Source organism: Oncorhynchus masou, chromosome 31 (assembly GCF_036934945.1).
Source record: "Oncorhynchus masou masou isolate Uvic2021 chromosome 31, UVic_Omas_1.1, whole genome shotgun sequence".
NCBI lineage: Eukaryota > Metazoa > Chordata > Actinopteri > Salmoniformes > Salmonidae > Oncorhynchus > Oncorhynchus masou.
In genome coordinates, this window is record NC_088242.1 from 49,568,180 (window position 1) to 49,590,690 (window position 22,511).

The 22,511-nt window shown below is 43.0% G+C and overlaps 2 protein-coding genes across 3 annotated transcripts in view; one reads left to right on the forward strand and one right to left on the reverse strand.

Annotated features, from left to right (window-relative positions):
* Positions 1-2,432: 2,432 nt before the first annotated feature.
* LOC135524060 (ETS domain-containing protein Elk-3-like) lies at positions 2,433-14,180 on the forward strand. The gene is made up of 5 exons (XM_064951211.1): positions 2,433-2,663; positions 8,099-8,307; positions 9,114-9,983; positions 11,697-11,819; positions 13,153-14,180. Exons 2-5 carry the CDS (start codon positions 8,101-8,103, stop codon positions 13,249-13,251), a joined length of 1,299 nt encoding a protein of 432 aa, XP_064807283.1. The 5' UTR covers positions 2,433-2,663; positions 8,099-8,100; the 3' UTR covers positions 13,252-14,180.
* Positions 14,181-15,938: 1,758 nt separating this feature from the next.
* LOC135524062 (cyclin-dependent kinase 17-like) overlaps positions 15,939-22,511 on the reverse strand; it is a 44,936-nt gene continuing 38,363 nt past the window's right edge. For both annotated transcript variants that reach the window (XM_064951213.1, XM_064951212.1), the window contains 11 exons: positions 22,262-22,318; positions 21,620-21,829; positions 21,181-21,243; positions 20,720-20,843; positions 20,321-20,441; positions 19,906-20,003; positions 19,177-19,282; positions 18,513-18,555; positions 18,067-18,157; positions 17,758-17,829; positions 15,939-17,543 (listed from right to left, as the gene is read on the reverse strand). In XM_064951213.1, coding sequence (XP_064807285.1) covers positions 17,506-17,543; positions 17,758-17,829; positions 18,067-18,157; positions 18,513-18,555; positions 19,177-19,282; positions 19,906-20,003; positions 20,321-20,441; positions 20,720-20,843; positions 21,181-21,243; positions 21,620-21,829; positions 22,262-22,318 — 1,023 coding nt within the window. In that variant the 3' untranslated portion in view covers positions 15,939-17,505. The remainder of the gene's footprint in view (positions 17,544-17,757; positions 17,830-18,066; positions 18,158-18,512; positions 18,556-19,176; positions 19,283-19,905; positions 20,004-20,320; positions 20,442-20,719; positions 20,844-21,180; positions 21,244-21,619; positions 21,830-22,261; positions 22,319-22,511) is intronic.

Sequence of the window (22,511 nt, forward strand, 5' to 3'; positions counted from 1 at the left end):
ACCAGACCAATGAAAATAAAAGTGAATATATAAGAATGGTTATGTGCATAGGGAATATACAATAATTACAAAACTACATAATTTGCATGATTTGAAATCAGGTTTTTGAGGTATGTGCTTTCTTAGTGGAAAACTTGGGCCAGTTAGATATCAATACATGTACTGTAGTTATGTTATATATTAGGTTACTAACCTGCAGAGTGTGATTGCACCAGATTCTCCTAGAGCTCCTTATGGGAATACAACACATGGCCACATAGTAAGCAAACAATGCACCAATATCATCAGCAAATATTCAGTGAAAAATGAGAGAGTACTGTACTTGAGCTTGTGGACAGGAATGACAGTCCGAGTTAATATGCCAAACCCTTTAGTGGTTCCATAGACAATCAGAGAGACAGAAAGATGGTGTCATATAGGTTAATTCTCTGATGACAGTGGAATTTGTTGCATACTATATCCAGGATAGCTTTAATCTTGTGAGGACAGACGGGGCAATCAACAAAGTAATGGTGTCCAGGTGAGTCCAAAGATGCGCTGGTGCGTGTAATGATGGGGACAGATGTGCATAATGATAGGCAGCCTGGCACACTCGCGCGCCAGGGAGGGGGAGCGGGAAAAGGCGTGGCAAATCTGGTGTTTACCATCAGTGTTTTGAATATGCTAAAGTATGTTAAAATAAGTGCAAGGTTCATTATATACTGTATGTAAATAAGGTATTTCTGTTTTAAATATGTATAAATTAGCAAAAATGTCTAAAAAAAAATGTTTTCTCTTTGTCCTTATGGGGTATTGCGTGTAGATTGCTGAGGATTTCTTTCAAAAAAATCAATTTTAGAATTAAGCTGTAATATAAAGTCAAGAGGTCTGTATACTTTCCCGAATGCACTGTATCTAATATCAACCCAAAATGACTATTTACATCAGCAGTTGATCAAGCACAATAATGATACAGGTGTGAAACTCCAGGCTGGAATGGAACAAAGTCTGGAGACATGTCATCCATTTCGATGGCTACAAATAGATTGTATAAATTGTATTATAACAATATGAACTGCACAACAGATAATATCAGTCATAGACAATATTCAAAAGAAACACACCCTGCTGGCTGGCTTAATTGGCTCTATCCCCTACACGTTTTTATATCGCATTCATGTTATTAGTACACGTGGAACAGGGTCATGTGTTCGTTTCCCCAAGGGATATGTACAGTAGTTGCTCTATTCCATGTTTATACCTTCTTTAGTAATTTTCCCAACTACTGTAATTGATACGCAACACATTATTTGATAAGGGTTTTTAGTTTATTTACCAATTTTGATAAAGTCATTGTATTAGAGGATATCTTTGATGGATGGTGTCATCGCCTCATACCCCAGTCATTGGATAGTGTCGGTCGGGTCCCAGACAGGGAATCGCCAGCCTTTCGTCCCGAATGTGAACAGCATAGCGAGGCGCGTCACTTACGATTCCGTTACTGTAGTAAAATGATTCCCGAGCGTCGCTATCCAAGGTACCAGGTTCAGGTTCAGGGAGCAAAAGGCAACAGCAAATCACGCCTCATTGTTTACCTTTCTCCATTGTGCGGTCGAATTTACTGGATTCAAAGAAACGTTTTGGTGTGCTGTATATTTTCCATAGCTCCGTGGTAGCCTACTGCCAATGGCTGAAGCTTACATGTAATAACAAAAAAAAACACCATGGTCATTTTATCAACAGGTCAGTTGAAATTGTAGGCATTGCAGCCATTTTTCTCGTTTTCTAGGTGTCTAATTGACACCTATTTATTTGTCAGTTATCTTCCGGTATTCCTATTCCATTTATCTGCACATAGGTTATGTTTGTGAGAAGAAGAAAAACAGACTTACAGGGAATATGTTAGGCGTTTGACTCCAAACCCCATTAACCATGATTTCTTCAAATGTTGGCTATGGTTTTCAATAGGCTTGCTGTCACGTATTAAATCGATATTTGTCACAGAGGATGACTAGACATTTGCCCTATGCGCCCACTCTGGTCTAAGCTAGTTCCAAAATCAATGTATCTGCCCTGACAAGTATGCACCATTACGCACACAACCTGGAGCAGCGGACATCGTGTTAACGTGTTACTTTTAAATCAGTGCCAATAGTAAAGAATAAAGCCTAACTCAACAATCTATTCCCTACAGACTATCCCATTTTGCCTCAATAACTTTCTCTCTCACACACTCATATGCGTTAGAATTAGCCATGACGTCACATCAAATGTAGAGTAGTTGGAGAGTTACAATATTGCCATGGCCATTGGCGAGTAGATAGAGAGAGAGAGAGAGAGAGAGAGAGAGAGAGAGAGAGAGAGAGAGAGAGAGAGAGAGAGAGAGAGAGAGAGAGAGAGAGAGAGAGAGAGAGAGAGAGAGAGAGAGAGGGAGGGGAGTAAAGCGTATTTACACAGACGGTGAACCGCCTGGGGAATCGTAGGGGAGAGGAAGTCGGCCGGCTCTCTGTCTGCCTGCTCCAACTTCCTGCAAAAAAAAAAAAAAAAGCCAGGATCTTATTTCAGTCCAGCAGAGCTGTGTAGCCTAGCTAGACGACAGTCAGCATGGAAAAACAAGGGATCATACCAATTTAATCATAAAAGTTTTGCAAGGAGGGGAAGGAAAGGCAAACAAGGTATCGCAGGTAATGTGAAAACAAGGGATTTGCGTTTATTATTAGGCTATTATGTTTTTTTTATGGATGGCTTTGATAGAGAAAAGGGGACATACATTTGAATGTGAGTGGTTGAATTAGGTATTAGGTCTGTTATTGTAGATGATAGTCTATATTTGGTGTGAGCAGGAGAATGACATAGTTTGTTTGTAGCCTAACCAAAGTTCGACGGACATAAACTTGTACGTATTGTTGCTGTTTATTCACATTGCTGTGTATTCCTATTTATTCAACTGTAAACTCAATATGCCAGAGGAAAAGTTTATGGTTTGTCTGGTATGGAGTACACCACATTTCTAAGAGCTTCCGGTTTGAATCTGTCTGGTAGTGAACATCTTGAAAATGAATCAGTAAGGCCGAAAAAGAAATAGACAGTCTTGGAGAGTCTGCTTATTTCTACTCCGTATAATCCTATCTCCCTTGTGAAATATATTTTAATAGTCTATTCTAAAGGAAGAGAACGAGACAGACAGACATATAAATAGATAATTTAAAAAACGAGGTACAACAGCGCTACCTAGATTCAACTGAACATACAGCAGCTTGTGCTTCACCTTCTGAAGCCATGCAAAGACTACGGCGCTTGCTCGCGATGTCTGGTTGGATATTCCAGCGACGGACTGTGAATGTGAACAGGAAGAGAGCAGATTTAGTCATGGCTAAGTAATGTCTGCACACAGCACCTAATCACATTAGGAGTTTCCGTTCCCCAAACACTGGATGGCTTTGTACGGCGGCGCACCAGCAGTGTGACTTTTCAATCGTAGGCGACACTCTGAGCATCTGCAAAAGGGGCAAAGGATATTCACAACTCACAGCTTTGTGTGGGGGGGATAGGGTGAAGGGACAGGGGCTGGCTGCCGCAATTGTCGCATCAGAGACGGTGAGAGAGAAAGACAGGAGGGAGATAGAGAAAGAAAGGGAGGTGCGACAGGGACGTTTAGAACATGTCATTAATGTCAAAAGTTAAATAAAAGACGATTCATTTAGTACACAAGAACTCTGACTAACCAGCAAGAGCATGATTCTTATTACAAAAATGTCAGATGTGTTGTAATGAGTGCTGAGGTGATGTGGAAAGTACAACTCAAATAACCTTGAACATAGAACACTCTACCAAACAGTAATGTGTTGTCTCAGTATATGTCCCAGGGGTGGAGTGGGAGGACAGTTTGACTTGATCTCATGACCCAGGCAGAGTCGGAAGTGGAAGAGGATTGGGAAATGTGCCTCATAGTGCGGGATCCCCCCCCTCCCTACCATACATATGCCCTTGAAAGTAGAATAGGAGGAAGTCCTGACTTTGACAGTTTTGTGTGTGTCACATTGCAGATAGAAAACACTAGGGATCGATTGTGCCAGAAACATGTTGAATCAGCTTTGACAGTGTGTGTGGGGGACGGTTTCAACCTGGTCTCAGAGCATTTCATATTACTCTGTATGTAAATCTGAGAAATGCCATTTAGTATGATATGTTGTGTTTCGTATGGTATGTATTAATTTGTGGATGTCCATCACCCATTTCGTATGATATGTTTACGAATTACAATTCGTATTATGTTGCAAATTTGCAAAATGCACAATATGTTACGAATTTGCGAAACATAAGATATGTTACGATTTTGCAAAACGTATGATATTTTATCAATTGTAGCTAGGTGGTAACTTTAGCTAGGCTATGGGTTAGGATTATGGATTAGGGTTAATGTTAGGGTTTAGTTTAAGCGTTAAGTTAAAGGGTTAAGGTTAGGGGAATGGTTAGCTAAAAGGGTTAAGGTTAGGGTTAGGTGAAGGGTTAGCTAAAATTGTTAGGGTTTGGGGAAACATGCTAAGTAGTTGCAAAGTAGCTAAAAATTAGTAAGTAATTAAAAAGTTGCTAATTAGCTAAAATGCAAAAGTTGTCTGTGGTGAGATTCGAACTCACTAGACATTCGTGTAATATGCCCACCTATCCACCCCGACCAACCACCACACTTTAGTTTTTGCCTTAAGTAACCATCTGTCTTATGTAACCATACGAAACGTAACATATTTACTAAATGGAGTGTCTCAGATTTACGTACAGAATAATACGAAAATGCTTTGAGACCAGGTTGGGGGGTGTGTGTGTGTGTGTGTGTGTGTGTGTGTGTGTGTGTGTGTGTGTGTGTGTGTGTGTGTGTTTGTACAGTGTCTTCAAAAGGCATTCAAAACCCTTGACCTTTTCCACATTTTGTTGTGTTACAGCATGAATTCAAATTGAATGAAACTGGCCAACACACAATACCCTATCATATCAAAGTGGAATATTGTTCTTCTACATTTTTACAAATTATTTCATAATGAACACTGTCTTGAGTCAATTAGTATTCAAACCCTTTGAATGGCAAACCTAAATATTTTCAGGAGTAAAAATGTGGTTAACAAGACATATAATCATTTGTATGGACTCACTCTGTGTGAAATAATAGTGTTTAACATGATTTTTTAACAAAACTGCCTCATCTCTGTACAACACACGTACAATTATCTGTAAGGTCCCTCAGTCAAGCAGTGAATTTCAAACAGATTCAACCAAGGTATTCCAATGCCTTGCAAAGAAGGGCACCTATTGGTAGATGGGTAAAAAAAATAATTAAAAAGCAGACACTGAATATCCCTTTGAGCATAGTGAAGTTGTTTATTACACTTTGAATGGTGTATTTATACACCCAGTCACTACAAAGATACAGACGTCCTTCCTAACACAGTTGTCGGAAAGGAAGGAAACCGCTAAGGAGTTTCACCATGATGCCAATGTTGACTTTAAAACAGTTACAGAGTTTAATGGCAGTGATAGAAGAAAACTGAGGATCGATCAACAATATTGTAGTTACTCCACAATACTAACCTTATTGACAGAGTGAAAAGAAGGAAACTTGTACCTAATAAAAATATTCTCAAACATGTATCCTGTAAAGTAATACTGCAAAACATGTGGCAAAGCAATTCACTTTTTGTCCTGAATACAATGTGTTATGTTTGGGGCAAATCCAATACAACACATTACTGAGTACCACTCTCCATATTTTCAAGCACAGTGGTGGCTGCATCATGTTATGCGTATGCTTGAAATCGTTAAGGACTGGGGAGTTTTTCAGGATACAAAAAGAAACGGAATGGAGCTAAGCACAGGAAAAATCCTAGAGGATAACCTGGTTCAGTCTGCTTTCCACCAGACACTGGGAGATCAATTCTCCTTTCAGCAGGACAAAAACCTAAAACACGAAGCCAAATCGACACTGGAGTTGCTTCCCAAGAAGACAGCGAAGGTTCCTGAGTGGCCGAGTTACAGATTTGATTTAAATCTGCTTGTAAATCTATGGCAAGACCTGAAAACGGTTGCCTAGCAATGATCAACAACCAATTTGACAGAGCTTGAAGAATTTTGGAAATAATAATGGGCAAATGTTGCACAGTCCAGGTGTGGAAAGCTCTTAGAAATGTACCCAGAAAGACTCACAGCTGTAATCGCTGCCAAAGGTGCTTCTACAAAGTATTGATTCAGGGGAGTGAATACTTATGGAAATTAGATATTCAGTATTTAATTTTCATAAATTTTCAAACATTTATAAAAACATGTTTTCACTTTGACATTATGGGGCATTGTGTGTAGACGGGTGACAAAATAAATCAAATTAATCCATTTTGAATTTAGGCTGTAACACCACAAAATGTTGAATAAGTAAAGGGTATGAATACTTTCTGAAGGCACTGTATGTACTATGAACGTGTGTGTATACGTGTGTGTACGTATGTGTGTGTGAGTAAGTGTGTGTGAACTATGTTCATGTGTAAGTATGTTTGTTTGTACGTACATGTGTCTGGGTGTGTATGTGTACGTGTGTGGTGTACAGTAGGTGTGTGTTTAGTTGATAAGGCATTAATTGACCAGGGTCACTGACATTTCACTTTTCTCATCACAACAACAGTCATTGAGCTCGTCTGTCTCAGGTGTTGAAAGAGAGACAGACGAGACCAATTTCCCAGGTAATATCCAAAATGGCACCCAATTCCCTATGAAGTGTACTACTTCTGATCAGACTAGTCTGTGTGCTAGTCTCGGTTCTACCAGGCAGACAGGAGCTCATAGGGATACACATTCCTTTACTGAACGACAAACCCACCCTGGTCTCTCTCTCCTTTCTCTCTCTCTGGGCCCGTCATACTTCCTGTAGCCTCAGCCAGGTTGGACCGCACATACTTCTGGTTTGAGCTGTTGTTCCTGTATTTCTTTTCTTTTTTTCTCTCTCATCTGCTAGCCTGTTACTTTACACTCCACACTAATCAGTACTGCTATAGTCCACACTATGACTTGTCTTTATATTATACCTATCACAGTACAGGCTACTACAATGTAATACCACAGATAGAACAATGAGAGAGATACTTCACCGGAGGTATAAATGTGAAGCGTCCGCTTGGCTTTTGCACTCACTACCAAATATGGTAGTGAGAGGAAGCCCAGTGGGAGAAGATGGAACGAGATGGATGTTGGCCGACATTCTGCAAATTTTCTCATCGATGAAACATTTGATCTCAATACAGTTATCTGTTCCCAAAACTAAAATCTGTTATGTACAGAATGGATTAAGTTTTGTAGACTTTACCCTTTCTAAAAAATCGCGTTGTTTAGAAGGAGTGCAAAGGCAAATTTAGTTATTGCACAATCGGACTTCACAGAGGAGGTGTTCCCTAACGGAAATATACAGACGCATGTTATAATGCGCCAATAGGATCTCGCCAGCTCGTGCTTGGCTCTGCCTACTATTCCCATTGGAAACAATATGTTATGGTCTATCTTGTTTTAGTTGTAAATAAATATTTGGTAATACTTTAGGTGTACAATACAGTAAATGTTTATTGATTCATTATAGAAACAACAAAAAATGGTATGTTATACATAGACACCTTACAGTGGCTGGCCGTCACACTCCAGTGGCTGGCCGTCACACTCCAGTGGCTGGCCGTCACACTCCAGTGGCTAGCCGGCTTACCGCCGCCCATGAACAGTACCATAACCCTGGTCCCATGTTGATGATGTCAGTTGTGTTTGAGAAAGGTCCCCACTGGCAGATAGTTCATGTACCTCTTGGTATGACCAGTGCCATCACGTTGTGGCAGTTCTTGAACTTGCCAACAATTGTTGATGTTGGTGATTTAAAAATGACGGCCTAGGAACAGTGGGTTAACTGCCTTGTTCAGGGGCAGAACGACAGATTTGTACCTTGTCAGCTCGGGGATTTGAACTTGCAACCTTCCGGTTACTAGTTCAACGCTCTAACACACTAGGCTACCCTGCCGTGATGTTGATGTTGTCGCAGTCCCATTATAGAGCATGTCGGGCGAGTTCTTCTAACCATAGCCCTTATAAACCCTTGCTGTAGGTATGGACAGCGCCATCACGTTGTGGCAGTTCCTGCTGCAACTTCTCCTGGACCAGAGCCACAAGCACCTGATCTGCTGGACATCCACTGACGGGGAGTTCAAACTGCTCAAGTCAGAGGAGGTGGCCAAGCTGTGGGGGCTCCGCAAGAACAAGACTAATATGAACTACGACAAGCTGAGCAGAGCACTGAGATACTACTATGACAAGGTGCAACACACTCTCGCTGCAATTACGCCTACACACACATAACAACACCACCCAGACACTACACTAACTGTACCACACATACATAACAAGGCCGACATGAACTATGAGAAACTAAGCAAGAGCGCTCATATACTACTATGGCAAGGTGGATTACAATCATGTCACAATACATTCTTATTAAAAAAAAAGGATTCTCAAAAGGTTCTTTGGAGAGGTTCTTTCATCCAGATGATTTTTTGGTTCTAAGTAGCATATTTCTTTCAGACAGTGTACTTAAGCACACACAAGTATCTATAAACTTTTTTTAATTATTTAAATTTTTAACATTTGGGTCGATGTGACCTTTCTCAAAACATTACTTGAGTGAGCCCAATCACACCAGTGTTAAACACTCTCACATGGGGGACAATCTCACTTAGTTGTTCTTCTTTCTCAACCAAAGATCCCCACTGGGGAGTTCCACTTCCTCTTCTCACCTTACCAACAGCACAGCCATATACTGTGATGCATCTCTCAAACACATGTAAGGGCCATTTTGCAATCCTTTTGGGTGGCTTTGCTAGAATATTTCTATGACAGAAATGTGGTGAAATCAAAATGGCCCCATCAACACGGAACATTCAGGGTTCTGTTATTCATTGACAAGAGAAGTTAAAATGTATAATGTTGTTATCAGCTTATAAATGTGTAATAGAAATTTTGATTATTAAAAAAGTAATAGGATGTATGAAGAAAATATTAGTTAAATCAGGGGGTCATTTTAAGGTTCAACCTGCACACTAATCCCACCCTCCTCTCTCTTCCAGAACATCATCAAGAAAGTGATCGGCCAGAAGTTTGTCTACAAGTTTGTCTCGTTCCCGGAGATCCTGAAGATGGACCCTGCGGCGGTAGAGATGGGCTTGACGTCCGGCATGGTGACCCTCCATGAGGATGACGTCCAGGACATAGACGTAGAGGAGGAAGAGGAGGAGGCACAGCAGCAGAGGAGAGCCATGGGGGCAGCGTTGGGGGCGGCTGCTGCGGCTCAGCAGGCTGCGTGTCGTAACGACTACCTCCGCTCTGGTCTCTACTCCTCCTTCAGCGTCAGCTCCCTCCATCATCCTCCAGAGGAGCTGCTCAGAGCCTTGAGGGAGAGGCAGGAGAGACAGCAGGATGAAGCCCGGTCCGGAGTCATCCGCTTCGGGGCTGGTACCACAGAGAGAACTCCACCCTCACCCTCCCACATCAAGCCTTCATCACAATCCTTCAGCATCCACAGTCCATCTAAACCCTCCCCCCTCCACCACCATCACCACCGGCGCTCCCCGTCCTCCTCCCCACCCAGCCCTAACCCCCAGCTGGGACCAGGGCGAGGAGGCTGGAGCCCAGAGGCTGAAGAGGAGGAGGGGGAGGACTCTGACCAGGGGGCCCAGCCCTTGAATCTCTCCTCTGGGCACAGAGAGAGAGAGAGGGCTCTGCAGCCTCCGGAGAAGAGGACCATTGGTGGTAGTAGGGGTAGTGGTAGTTGTCATGGATACAGGGAACATGGACTCCCACCCAAAACAAAGAAGCCCAAAGCCCTAGAGATTCCTGCCCCCTCCCTGCTCCTGACAGGAAGTGACATTGGCTCCATAGCCCTTAACAGTCCCGCCCTGCCGTCCGGGTCCCTCACCCCGGCCTTCTTCACTGCACAGGTGAATGCTACTGCTATATAGCATGTTATAGGCTACTTGGCAGAAGCTTTTATCTAAAGCGTATAGTGTTGCAGTGATTTTCTGTTTCCATCTCATCTGTACTGTTGCCTGCATGGTCACGGGGGAGATGGGCTATATATTTTCTCAATTGTCAAAAAATAACTGAAAAAACTGACCAGGTAGAAGCCAACAGCTTAGGTTCTAGGGATCACCTTTTGTTCTAATAATGACTTTCCAATATGATTGTTTTCAGTCTTTTCCAATCAGTGTAGATTAAGGAAAGGAGATGAGGAGAGGACAGATTTTTAGACAGAGGAGAAAGAGCCATGGATCTTATCCAGACCTGAGGTCATCAAGTCTCCCCAAAGCCCAGCTAAAGTAGCAAGGCTTTGCCACTGGTTACAGTCTGGCTCTGGAAACACTTATAGATGATATGGGCCATGGAAGATCATGGACCACTCTTCAGTACAATTTTATTGAGCGTACTCTCTGTTAAAAAGTTGCTTTCCAACTCAAGCAGCAGTGAAAATCCACATCACAAGAAACATTTTTTTTACAATGTATTTTTTTTAGTTAAAAAGATATCATTATCCCTGCTAGACCACATTTGCATGATCATTACACCAGAACAGAAAACTTCAGCACACAGTGAGATACAGCCTATACTGCAGGGATCATCAACTAGATTCAGCCACTGGATGGTTTTCTCATGAGCGGATGGATGGTGGGCCAGAACAATTACAAATCATTTGTAGACTGCAAATTGAAGCTCAAACAGATATAATGTTTGACTAAAACGTAATCATTTTAAACCTTGCTAACATTTGTATACAATCGCGTGTCTCTTTATTATGTGGGGAATTCTTGGTAACCCATTTCTTAAAATAATGTCACTTGGAGATTATTTCCTGGTGTTCTTATAGTTGTTTTTGTCCAACAATGATTATTTATTTATTTTAATTAAAAAATGAAGAATTGGGGGGGCAAATAAAAAACGCCCACGGGCCAAATTCGGCCCGCGTGCCGCCAGTTGGGGGACCCTGCTATACAGCAACAACAGAGCTGAACAACACCAACAGTTTATTGGGGTGCAAAGTGAGATCAGAGGAAAAAACTGAGATTTATACAAATCCTGTCCTCATTAGAGAGAGAGGGAGCGAGAAAGAGAGAAAAAAATGAGAAAGACAGAGAAAGAGGGGAAGAGGCCCTAATTGATGCCATATGCTCCAATCATTCCATTAATAGTGAAGGAAAAGGCAGGCAGACCAGGCAGGGTCCCTCTGCTCTGCTCCCCCAACAAAACAGGCTTATTTCTCTCTCTGGAGGTGAATTGATTTGAACATATGGTGCTCTCTAGCCTCTACAAGCGTTCCAAGGAAGGGCTGTGATGCCTAAGGAGTGAAACCCTAATCCACAACATCACCCCTCTCCCCACTACCTCACCCCTGTATCAAAAGGAGAAACCACAGACATGTGTTTTTGCTGTTCATAATAACACCAAGCTGAGATAAATTACCATTTTAAGTTTCAGGATGTTTTCACATTGAGTCACCTTGTAAAAAAGTGAATAATACTTTCAAAATATATTATACCTCAAGTGAAGTGGTTTTTATTTCAAACAGTCATCATTGCAGTTATTATCACTGATCCAAATCTCACATACTCTTTACTATCTCTGCACAACCTCTCCCCCTCTTCCTTCTCCCTCCCTAGACTCCGTCTGGCCTGCTGCTGGCTCACAGCCCTCTGTTATCAGGCATCCACTTCTGGAGCAGTCTTAGTCCCATAGCCCCTCTGAGCCCTGCACGGCTCCAAGGACACGGATCTCTGTTCCAGGTAAGCAAGAGAAGGGAAAGAGGGGAGGGAGGGAGAAGGAAAGAGGGAGAGAGATAAAGGAAGGGAGAGAGCAGTCTGTGTCCCCGTAGCCACTCTGGAGCCCGGCCCGGCTGCAAGGGCATTGATCCCTTGTTCCAGGTAAGCAAGAGAAGGAGCGAGGGAGGGAGACATTAGGGGAAAGAATAGAGAAGTGCTGAGTGGACTGTTCGTTTGTTCGCCGAAGCTTGTTTGTTTACTCCCAAAGACTTGTTCCTCTATCTGTTGACATTCTCCATCCAACAGCATAATGTGTGCAAATGTGTGTCAGGTAGAATAAATGCTGGCTTTTCACCCCATGTCTCCCTTTCTCAAGACCCTTAACCTGCCCTGGTTTTCAACGGCCCTCTTTATCCATTTGATCTTAAGTACATTTACCTGCTACTCTACATTCCAGGTCATTTTTCAGATCTTCTATTATGGGGTACTTAGTGTGTGTATAAAGTAGACAACAAGATGAGGCGACATGAGCGGTCTTTGTTACTAACTGAGTTTGACTGCAGAGTCTGACCTGGCGAGGTTTGTTACATTAGGAGAAGTTCTCGTCTCTCAAGTCAGTATACCTCAGTCCAGCGGTTCCGGAGGTGTCCCGTTTCAGGAACCTGCAAATGCAGAGAGGGAGAGGATATCCTGTGAACACTTCCTGTTTGAGCCCAAGGGAGCCGAGGCAGACTGAACAGTGTGGACAGGTTTCTGAGGGGGCGGATCCTGGACTGCATCCAAAATGGAACCCTATCCTCTGTATAGTATGCTACTTTTGAACAAAAGTAGTGCATTATGTAGGGAAGTGTGCCGTTTGGGACGAAGGCCTGCTCCTCATTTGTGCATCTAGGCTGCTAGCTAGCCCCCTCTGCTCCCATCAACACACGCACGCACACAAGCCTAAGTGGCCTCTTTATGTACAATGCACTCACTTCTCCCTCCATACAGCCTGTTGTGGTAGAAACGATCCGAAAGGAGTGAGAAGGGAGGGAAGGAAGGAAGAGGCACATAGAACAACAGGAAAGCGGGAAACTGGGCCAGTGACAACACTACAGTTCCTCTCGTGATAGGAGCATTGGCAGAGAGACCTGGCAAAGGCTTCTGCGAAGTGAAAAAAATTGTGAATTTGTTGGAAGGGATAAAGCACTCGAGGGCAGCATTAAATACAGTGTACACGCCTCTTTTTTCTTCATCCACACTTCTGTTTGCCAAGCACTAGTTTTAGAAAGTTTGGGATGTACAGCATACTGACACTGCAGTAGCATTGGCTGAACCTCCACCCCCCCCCCCCTCTCTCTGCTCTCTCTCTCCGCAGTTTCCCAGTCTAATGAATGGACACCTCCCGGTTCCCCTGCCAAACCTGGATGGGTCCCCCTCCCCCCTGCTCCTGTCCCCTGCCAATCACAAGTCCTGATTCAGACTCTCAAAACCCAAACCAGCCTGTTGGTTCTACTTTGACAATCTTCATCAAGCATCTCTTCTCAAGGCCTATAAAATCCTCATTAGTCGTCTGTTTATTTACAGGCAAACTTGCTTTTGATTTGGGGTCTCAAAAACTCCACATCACCCACCTCTATAAGTAGTATTATCATCATCTTCATCATTAGCCTTCAGTTTCTGCAAAATTATTTGACGGTGTAAATACTCATGATTGACTCGACATTTACATGGCATGTTGACCTCACTTTTTATTGCACTTAAGTTGGTTAAAATTCCAGTTGCGTTGTTGAAAGCACTCGGTTAAAGCCATACACCATGAGGTCTGTGAGACCTCTGGCGCGTTGTAATGAAGTGCATTTCCACAGCAGGACCCTCCAAGTGGACAGTAGTTGGGGTTAGCCCGTCTCTAGGTCTGTTTGTTCCGTCTTGACAAATGGTGTGACAATGACGAAGACGGCAAGACAGCACAAACAGGTCTAGGACCAGGCTAGTTAAGCATAGCTTAGCGATGTTTAACAACATGTAAGACAGGATCCACATGTCAGCTACCAACTTCCCTCTCCAAGCACAGGGCTTGGTTGTTTTAATCTTGTAAAAAAAATATATTTCTTGTAGTCTTTTTTAAAGATTTTCATAACAGAATGTGAAACATTGTTTCCATTGAATTGAATTGTATTATATGCAGTGTGCTTTTCAAATAGTACCGGCTGTGCCTTTTCAAAATGTTCGATTTTTCCTTCATTAAAAAAAAAAAAAGTTCTATAAAGAGGAGATTCCAAATCAATGCAAAAGATTTGTAACACTTTGTAATGTTTTTTTGTTATGCAGTATATATTCTGTATCATTTTATATTGGTGAAAAGTCTTGGTGTTTTGAATAAACCTGAAGCATTGAATGCTGCAACTGGTCTTCATATTATATGATGTACAGTATGTATGTATGTATGCATGTATGTGTGTATGCATGTGTGTATGTACAGTGGGGCAAAAAAGTATTTAATCAGCCACCAATTGTGCAAGTTCTCCCACTTAAAAAGATGAGAGAGGCCTGTAATTTTCATCATAGGTACACATCAACTATGACAGACAAAATGAGAAAAAAAATCCAGAAAATCACATTGCAAATAAATTCATTAAAAATCCTACAAATTATGGTGTAAAATAAGTATTTGGTCAATAACAAAAGTTTCTCTCAATACTTTGTTATATACCCTTTGTTGGCATTGACAAAGGTCAAACGTTTTCTGTAAGTCTTCACAGGGTTTTCACACACTGTTGCTGGTATTTTGGCCTATTCCTCCATGGAGATCTCTTCTAGAGCAGTGATGTTTTGGGGCTGTTCCTGGGTAACACAGACTTTCAACTCCCTCCAAAGATTTTCTATGGGGTTGAGATCTGGAGACTGGCTAGGCCACTCTCCAGGACCTTGAAATGCTTTTTACGAAGCCACTCCTTCGTTGCCCGGGCGGTGTGTTTGGGATCATTGTCATGCTGAAAGACCCAGCCACATTTCATCTTCAATGCCCTTGCTGATGGAAGGAGGTTTTCACTCAAAATCTCACGATACATGGCCCCATTCATTCTTTCCTTTAACACGGATCAGTCGTCCTGGTCCCTTTGCAGAAAAACAGCCCCAAAGCATGATGTTTCCACCCCCATGCTTCACAGTAGATATGGTGTTCTTTGGATGCAACTCAGCATTCTTTGTCCTCCAAACACGACGAGTTGAGATTTTACCAAAATGTTATATTTTGGTTTCATCTGACATTCTCCCAATCTTCTTCTGGATCATCCAAATGCTCTCTAACAAACTTCAGACGGGCCTGGACATGTACTGGCTTAAGCAGGGGGACACGTCTGGCACTGCAGGATTTGAGTCCCTGGCGGCGTAGTGTGTTACTGATGGTAGGCTTTGTTACTTTGGTCCCAGCTCTCTGCAGCTCATTCACTAGACCCCCCCCCCGTGTGGTTCTGGGATTTTTGCTCACCGTTCTTGTGATCATTTTGACCCCACGGGGTGAGATCTTGCGTGGAGCCCCAGATCGAGGGAGATTATCAGTGGTCTTGTATGTCTTCCATTTCCTAATAATTGCTCCCACAGTTGATTTCTTCAAACCAAGCTGCTTACCTATTGCAGATTCAGTCTTCCCTGCCTGGTGCAGGTCTACAATTTTGTTTCTGGTGTCCTTTGACAGCTCTTTGGTCTTGGCCATAGTGGAGTTTGGAGTGTGACTGTTTGAGGTTGTGGACAGGTGTCTTTTATACTGATAACAAGTTCAAACAGGTGCCATTAATACAGGTAACGAGTGGAGGACAGAGAAACCTCTTAAAGAAGAAGTTACAGGTCTGTGAGAGCCAGAAATCTTGCTTGTTTGTAGGTGACCAAATACTTATTTTCCACCATAATTTGCAAATAAATTCATAAAAAATCCTACAATGTGATTTTCTGTTTTTTTTTCTCTCATTTTGTCTGTCATAGTTGAAGTGTATCTATGACGAAAATTACAGGCCTCTCATCTTTTTAAGTGGGAGAACTTGCACAATTGGTGGCTGACTAAATACTTTTTTGCCCCACTGTATGTGTCTGTCTGTCTGTCTGGGATAGAGGCTAACTAGAGGAACAGATGGAGCAGAAGTAACACATCAGAAGGAGAAGTGTTTTTCATCTTCAAGTTTAATTGTATTTTCTCAGAATTGATTTTTTTATCAAGCTCAAATATAAGGAGGGCATCCCAACAATATGCCACACCAACAATAACAATGATCCACAAATAAACCTAAACAGAATAGTATCATAAAAGGTAACAGGTAACACTGTTAAGTAGACCGTACGCAAACTCAGTACTGTATTCACTAGGAAAATTGGGCCTGTATTCATAAAGCATCTCCGAGTAGGAGTGCTGATCTAGGATCAGGTCCTCCCTGTCCATGAAATGTTACTCACAGTCTCTTCTCCGAGCCGCTGGAGCGCGCAGAGCCGAGTACCCAGAGTCTTATTCATTACGATCATAAATGGTGTAACTGATCCTAGATCAGCACTCCTACTCTGAGAGGCTTCATAAATATGGGCCATGGATATAATTGGAAGGGTCCATCCGAAATAGCACCCTATACTCTACTACCTTTGGTCAAAAGAAGTGCACTATATAAAGAGTAGGATGCTATTTCGGAAGCATCCGAGAAGTTCAGTGACTGTATGTGTGCTTCTTTTCCCATACAGAGCATGCTTGCAACACAATTATGATGAACGCAATTCAAAATAAGGAACCATTTTACAGATGGTTGAAGGAGGGTTCGGGAATGAATGGATGGATGGATGACAGTGGCTGGACAGTGCAGTGGGATTTCAGCTCCGCTCACACACCCTTCATGACAGACACAGGAAGTTTGGTGCAGTAAGAGAGAAGAGCTGTCATCATGTGTTCCAGGTCGCCCACGGTACACTGTAGTCACGTTGTGCAGGGTATTAGATTGTCAGGTCATATTGATATATTTACTGAAATTTAAATAATGCAGTACAGTGGAAGCTCCAGTTCTAACAACTATGTGAACCTGTTTTCACCAAAGCCAATCACTGTTCCCATATCTTCTATCAAAATGGAGGTACAGTATCTCAGGTTGACAGCAGGTGGATATGGTCAGGGCTGAACTGGCTCCAACAGTATCTTGTGAAATGAAAGGTCCGGAAATATGGATGACGTTTGAATACATCCCCGTTGCACGTCAACAGGTGAGAGAAAATCCAAAACGTCAGACTGCAACAGTGAAGATGTCGGTCGGGTCAGGGTAGGTCGGGGTCCGTCTGTCTGTCTTACACTCACACACACACAGAGGAGTTTTGAGGTGGAAATAAGATGAATGATGACAAAACCAGAAAAAGAATAAAACACCACTTCAAAATCATGAAAAATCTATACACATTGCATGTTTTTTTTTAAAGTGACTGAGCCAGTTAGAATCTTCTAGACAGTAGTTGGATTTTTAGCAGCAAATTCTCTCTTCCCCAATAAATATAAATGTATAAACGTCTCTTATATTGGGCCAGTTTCACTGGGCCAGAACCCCAGGGGCCAAACTGTACTGTAGATAGGGGACCCTGGCAGGTGGAGGGGGGGGGGGGCACACAGAGGGAGGAGGGGTATCCTACCCCCTGGCCCTAGTAGACATCCATCTCTGGGACTGAACTATCTCTGTCTGTATGACTATACAATTAGCTGTTGAACAGGACACTAGAAGAGCAGGCTCTGCCGTCTGTTCTTGCCGTTGCCTGAGAGATAAAACAAAAGCAAAGCACAAATTAATCATTTTAAGGGACTGGTTTTATCATTAACCACTAGGTTAATGAAGACTATTAGGTGATAATAAATAAACACCCTTTTCAGGATATTAATGTGTATTGAAATATTTTTCATTGTTTTTCGTTTTTTGAAAAATGGAAACATAATAAGTATTAATATTGATCCCTGGTGGACTCCAATCACCTGACTCGGGATAGTTCCTATAGCCAGGATCTCTCTGCAATTGGACCTCCTTCAGCGTAAATAGGGATATGCCTGTCACGCACACACACACACACAAAAAAGAGAGAAAAGGAAAAAAGATAAGGAACCCACACCCCGCATTACAGCATTACCATAGCCAGAACAATTAGATTTCCATATTTAGAACACTCAGGGCTTTGTTACACAGTTGCAGCTGACTACTTGAGTGTGCAGACTGCAGACTAATATCACTAGAACAGTAAGCAGAGCCTGCCAAGTCTCCAGCCCTGCTTCCATCTCATCACTCACTCTCTGGCAGTGTGTATGCTTGCGTCCCCAGGCTCCTGAAGTAGGGCTGTCTCATTGACTCGTCTGCAGACATCCGCTTCTTGGACTCGTACTGGAAAAGCAACGACAGAGAAACATTACTGTGTGTGTGTGTGTGCCCCTCTATTGGAGAACTTGTGACAGACAAACAACACCACTCTGCAAATCAACTCCTGCCTACAGGAAGCTAAATAGTAAGTAATATGAATTAAATCATGTGCTGTACACATCTACCTTAGGGTGAAGTTAGGATAGACCCCATGTTCACTAAGTTTTCCCTTACAATTCTATCAGTTTTGTGCAAGTACATTGTCCCAATGTAACAACAGCATGTTGCTGTTTTTCAGATACGAATGTTGGAACAGTGGTGCAACGCTTCAGATGATTGTTGTTGTTATCCGTCCCGAATCAACTATAGTGGAACTCACTTTTAGAAAGGAAAGCAGCAGGTCAATGCCGTCAGTGTCCAACCTGAGAACAGAGATTCACAGAGAGAGAGAGAGAGTTAGAGAGAGAGAAACAGGGAGAGAGAGAGAGAGAGCGAAACAGGGAGAGAGAGAGAAATACATAGGGGGAAGAGACAAGGGAGAGAACAGAGGGATAGGAGAGTGAGAAACAGAGGGATAGGAGAGGTGTTAGAGTGGGGGGGGTAGAGAACTGAGGGAGGGGTGTTAGATCAGTGGGAGTGACTCATGGTGGTGTAGCAAACTATAGGAAGGAAGCAGAGTTGACTATTCCACAGGATTTACTTCACAGGAAGTGAAGCACAAACACACAAGAAAGCAGCACAGCACAAAAGCACAGCACACACACACACATTTCGAAAACGTTTCTCTTACAAAGTATTTTTTTGAAAGCAGAAGGGCCAAGGTACTTCACTAAAAAAGAAACTTGGATTTTACACATGAGCCATTTACTTTGGGAGCTGACAAGAGACGTGGTGTAGCTACTTATTTGTGGGAATCTGTGGAAATCGCTTTGGAAAAGGTGTCTGATAAGGGGTAAAATCCTAACTTGCATTCAAGTCAAATGTTCACTTATGTTCACTATTAACCCCCTTAGCTTCAACCCCAGGCAGGCAGCCCTACATACCTGGGTGCATGGTTGATAAGGGGCTGTGTCTTGTACTTTGGGAACTTGTAGGACTTGAACTCGTCCATGGAAGAGATCCCAGGCCAGCTGTCCTCTGTAGGTGTGCCTGGTTCAGGGGGGTGGGGGAGAAGATTTTCAGACATGCAGGAGAGCTTAAAGACCCAGTGCAGTCAAAAACATGATTCTCCTGTGCTTTATATACATTCCAACACTATGAGGTTGGAATAATACTGTGAAATTGAATTGTGAGAATTATGATAATGCCCTTTTAGTGTAAGAGCCGTTTGAAAAGACAGCCAGAAATTTCAGCCTGTTTGGGTTGGATGGAGTTTGCAGTTCCAAACCTCTTTGGCAATAACAGCAAATTTTCTGTTTTCCTCTCCTCACTCAGACCAGTCCAAGACAGTGCTAGCTAAATTAAACAATCACAGTACGGTACTTAATTGTTACCCACAAATTATTTGATATTGAGATAAAACAAACGGCTGCATTGGAGCTTTAATCATAAAAGATGACTGCCTTGGTTAAAAATAGACTTAGATACAATTGTCTTTGGAAAAGTAGTTTATGTGTGGTGCTGTGACATATACAAGCAAACTAAAATGATTAACAACACACAACAGTGCACAACATTCAATTACATATGCAACAGAGAGCAGAGAGCAAACTGATTCAATCGTAGCATGTCATGTGGTATTTGTGTTCCCGCCACCAGGTGGCAGCACTCACCCAGCAGTCTAAATATGAGATGCAGTTCATCCTCCACAGTCGAACCAGGGAACAGAGGCCTCCCGGCAGACATCTCATAGAATATACACCCCACACCCCTGGGGTCAGATGGATTAGGGTAGGGTTCAAATAGATGTAAAACAAGTCAATGCATGTCTTTATTAGGGGAGTCTATACACCCCCTTTTCACTTAACTATCCCTGCCCTTCACTGTAAATTAGGTGCATGGCTATTCTCATTATTCAGGGCGTAACATAAGGACCGCCAAAAGTGTGATAGATATAGCGGTCAAGATGGCTTTCAGTTTTGCATATATATCATTCAGATTAGATTAAAAGATCAATGGCTCATCAAACAACGCTCATGGTTCCTATGTTGATTCTCTCATGGTTCTAGATCACCTCAGCACACTCACCACATGTCTATCGGTGTGGAGTACTCTGAGGAGCCCAGTAGAACGTCAGGAGGCCGGTACCAGAGCGTCACCACCTCGTTGGAGTACGTCTTAGTGGGGACTGACTTGGCCCGGGCCAGACCTGGAACAAAATAACAACGAGGGACATTTCAGTCAGACTTTACTGAATAGACAGGCTCAATGTCAGCAATCATGCCAAATTGAGCCAAGCTGACCTGGACTGCGCTGGCCCGGTTCCGCCTCCACCATAGTTGCTGGAACCAGACCATGTGAAAAGAAAAACATCCAAGCCAGCTCAGTACGGTTCAGGTTAGCACGATAGTGTGAAAAGCGTACTTGAGGAGCAACCAGCGTTTTCAACCCCTAGAACCCAGGGTAGAATGAGAACAGATCTCTCACCGAAGTCTGCCAGTTTGAGCTCTCCTCGGTCGTTGATGAGCAGGTTCTGAGGCTTCAGATCTCTGTGAAGAACCTTCCGTTTGTGACAGTACGCCAGCCCTCGCAAGATCTGGAACAAGAATATCTGAGCCAAAACAACAAAGATGTCAGCTCTCTCAAGGCAGCCAGATACTCGCAACTGTGAAAACACCAGCAAAATTATTTTTCTCTATCTTAAGCTATGTGAGTGGGGGAAAAGAGTGTAGTAGTTTCCCAAAAATCTCCATTGGATAAGAATGACTTTATTTTTACAGAGAGAACTTCCATTTGAGGTGTGACACATTTCAATTCTTCGAGTTGATGTTGCGCTAGTCACCAGCAGAGAGCAGAGCGAGGATGTTTTCTACTACAGAAGGAGCCTGGTCTCTGTGGAAACAGGGAGGCCTTGGCAGGCAAGCCTGTAGTGTCCTGTAGACACTCACCTTGACGTTCTGCATGCTCAGGATGTTCCCACAGTCGTCCATGTACTGCTTCAGGTCCTTGTCCTGCAGGAGAAAAGACAAGATGAGTCACTGAACGAAGCAGCAACTCAGAAACACCGCAACCCAATTACCTCGTACCCTCCACATCAACTCGGTACAGGTACCCTGTGAGTATAGCCAAGTTATCGTTTACTCATTGTGTATTTATTCCTCGTATTTCTATTATTTTTTCTGTTTTTCTCTCAGCATTGTCGGGAAGGGCCCATAAGAAAGCATTTCCCTGTTAGTCGACACCTGTTGTTGACAAAGCATGTGAGAAAAAAAACATTTGATTTGATTGATTGGACCAGGCTTTACTGTCCCTGAAACTATCATGTGCTGTCACATCATATTCTATCGTCAGTGATATGAGGCGTCAGAAAGAGGATGTTGTTCTCACCAGGTACTCGAAGACTAGCGTCAGGGACTTGTCGGTGTGGATGATGTCGTGCAGGGTCACTATGTTGGCGTGTTTCAGGTCCTTCAGTAAGGACACCTCTCTGATAGCAGTGCAAGGTGCTCCCTCCTCGTGCTCCAGTCTGATCTCCTTCAGAGCCACCAGATTGTCTGTCAGTTTACTCCTTCCTTTAAACACTGTAGCATACGTCCCCTGGAGGGGAGAGAGAGGGATGAGGGAGAGGGGGATGAGAGAGGTTGTCTATCAGGTTACTCCCCCCCCTTAAACACCGTTAGCATGCATACATCCCCTGGAGGGAGAGAGGAAGGGATAGAGAGATGGATGAGAAACTTTAAAGGGAGACCTCACTTAGGGGTCAAGATCATTTGAGATTTCTGTGCTTTGCTCAAATGGATCACACACTGATTATCAGCTAAGAGTAGAGGTCAAGGTCTCTATTAATTCAATGACCAGGTGAAGGGGCAATGACTGAGTGTCTAAGTCTAATTAATGACCATGGGAAACTAGCAGGTGTGGCCTTTAAGATAGCGGGAGATTTGGGAGTGGAAACACACACACACACACACACACACACACACACATGGACACAGACACACACACACACAGATAGACACAGACACACACCTCTCCTAATTTGTCCAGTTTGATGTAGGTCTCCAGCTTGCCGAATCCAATTTCTGACTAAGAGAGAAAAAGAAAGGAGTAAACAATATTATTAAATGAGGCTTATGTCCTCGTTAGCAGTGACGGGTTCACACACACAGACACACACACACACGCGCGCGCAGGCATGCGCACACTTCACAAATCCTTCTAACGGCCTCACGTGTGCGTGTGTGTCAGAGAGAGAGCGTGAGTGAGTGCGTGCGTGCAC

Coding starts and splice junctions, on each gene's coding strand:
- LOC135524060 (XM_064951211.1), top strand. CDS start 8,101: ATGGACAGCGCCATCACGTTGTGGCAGTTCCTGCTGCAACTTCTCCTG. Junction 8,308..9,113: donor TGAGATACTACTATGACAAG/GTGCAACACACT, acceptor TCTCTCTTCCAG/AACATCATCAAGAAAGTGAT. Junction 9,984..11,696: donor CGGCCTTCTTCACTGCACAG/GTGAATGCTACT, acceptor CTCCCTCCCTAG/ACTCCGTCTGGCCTGCTGCT.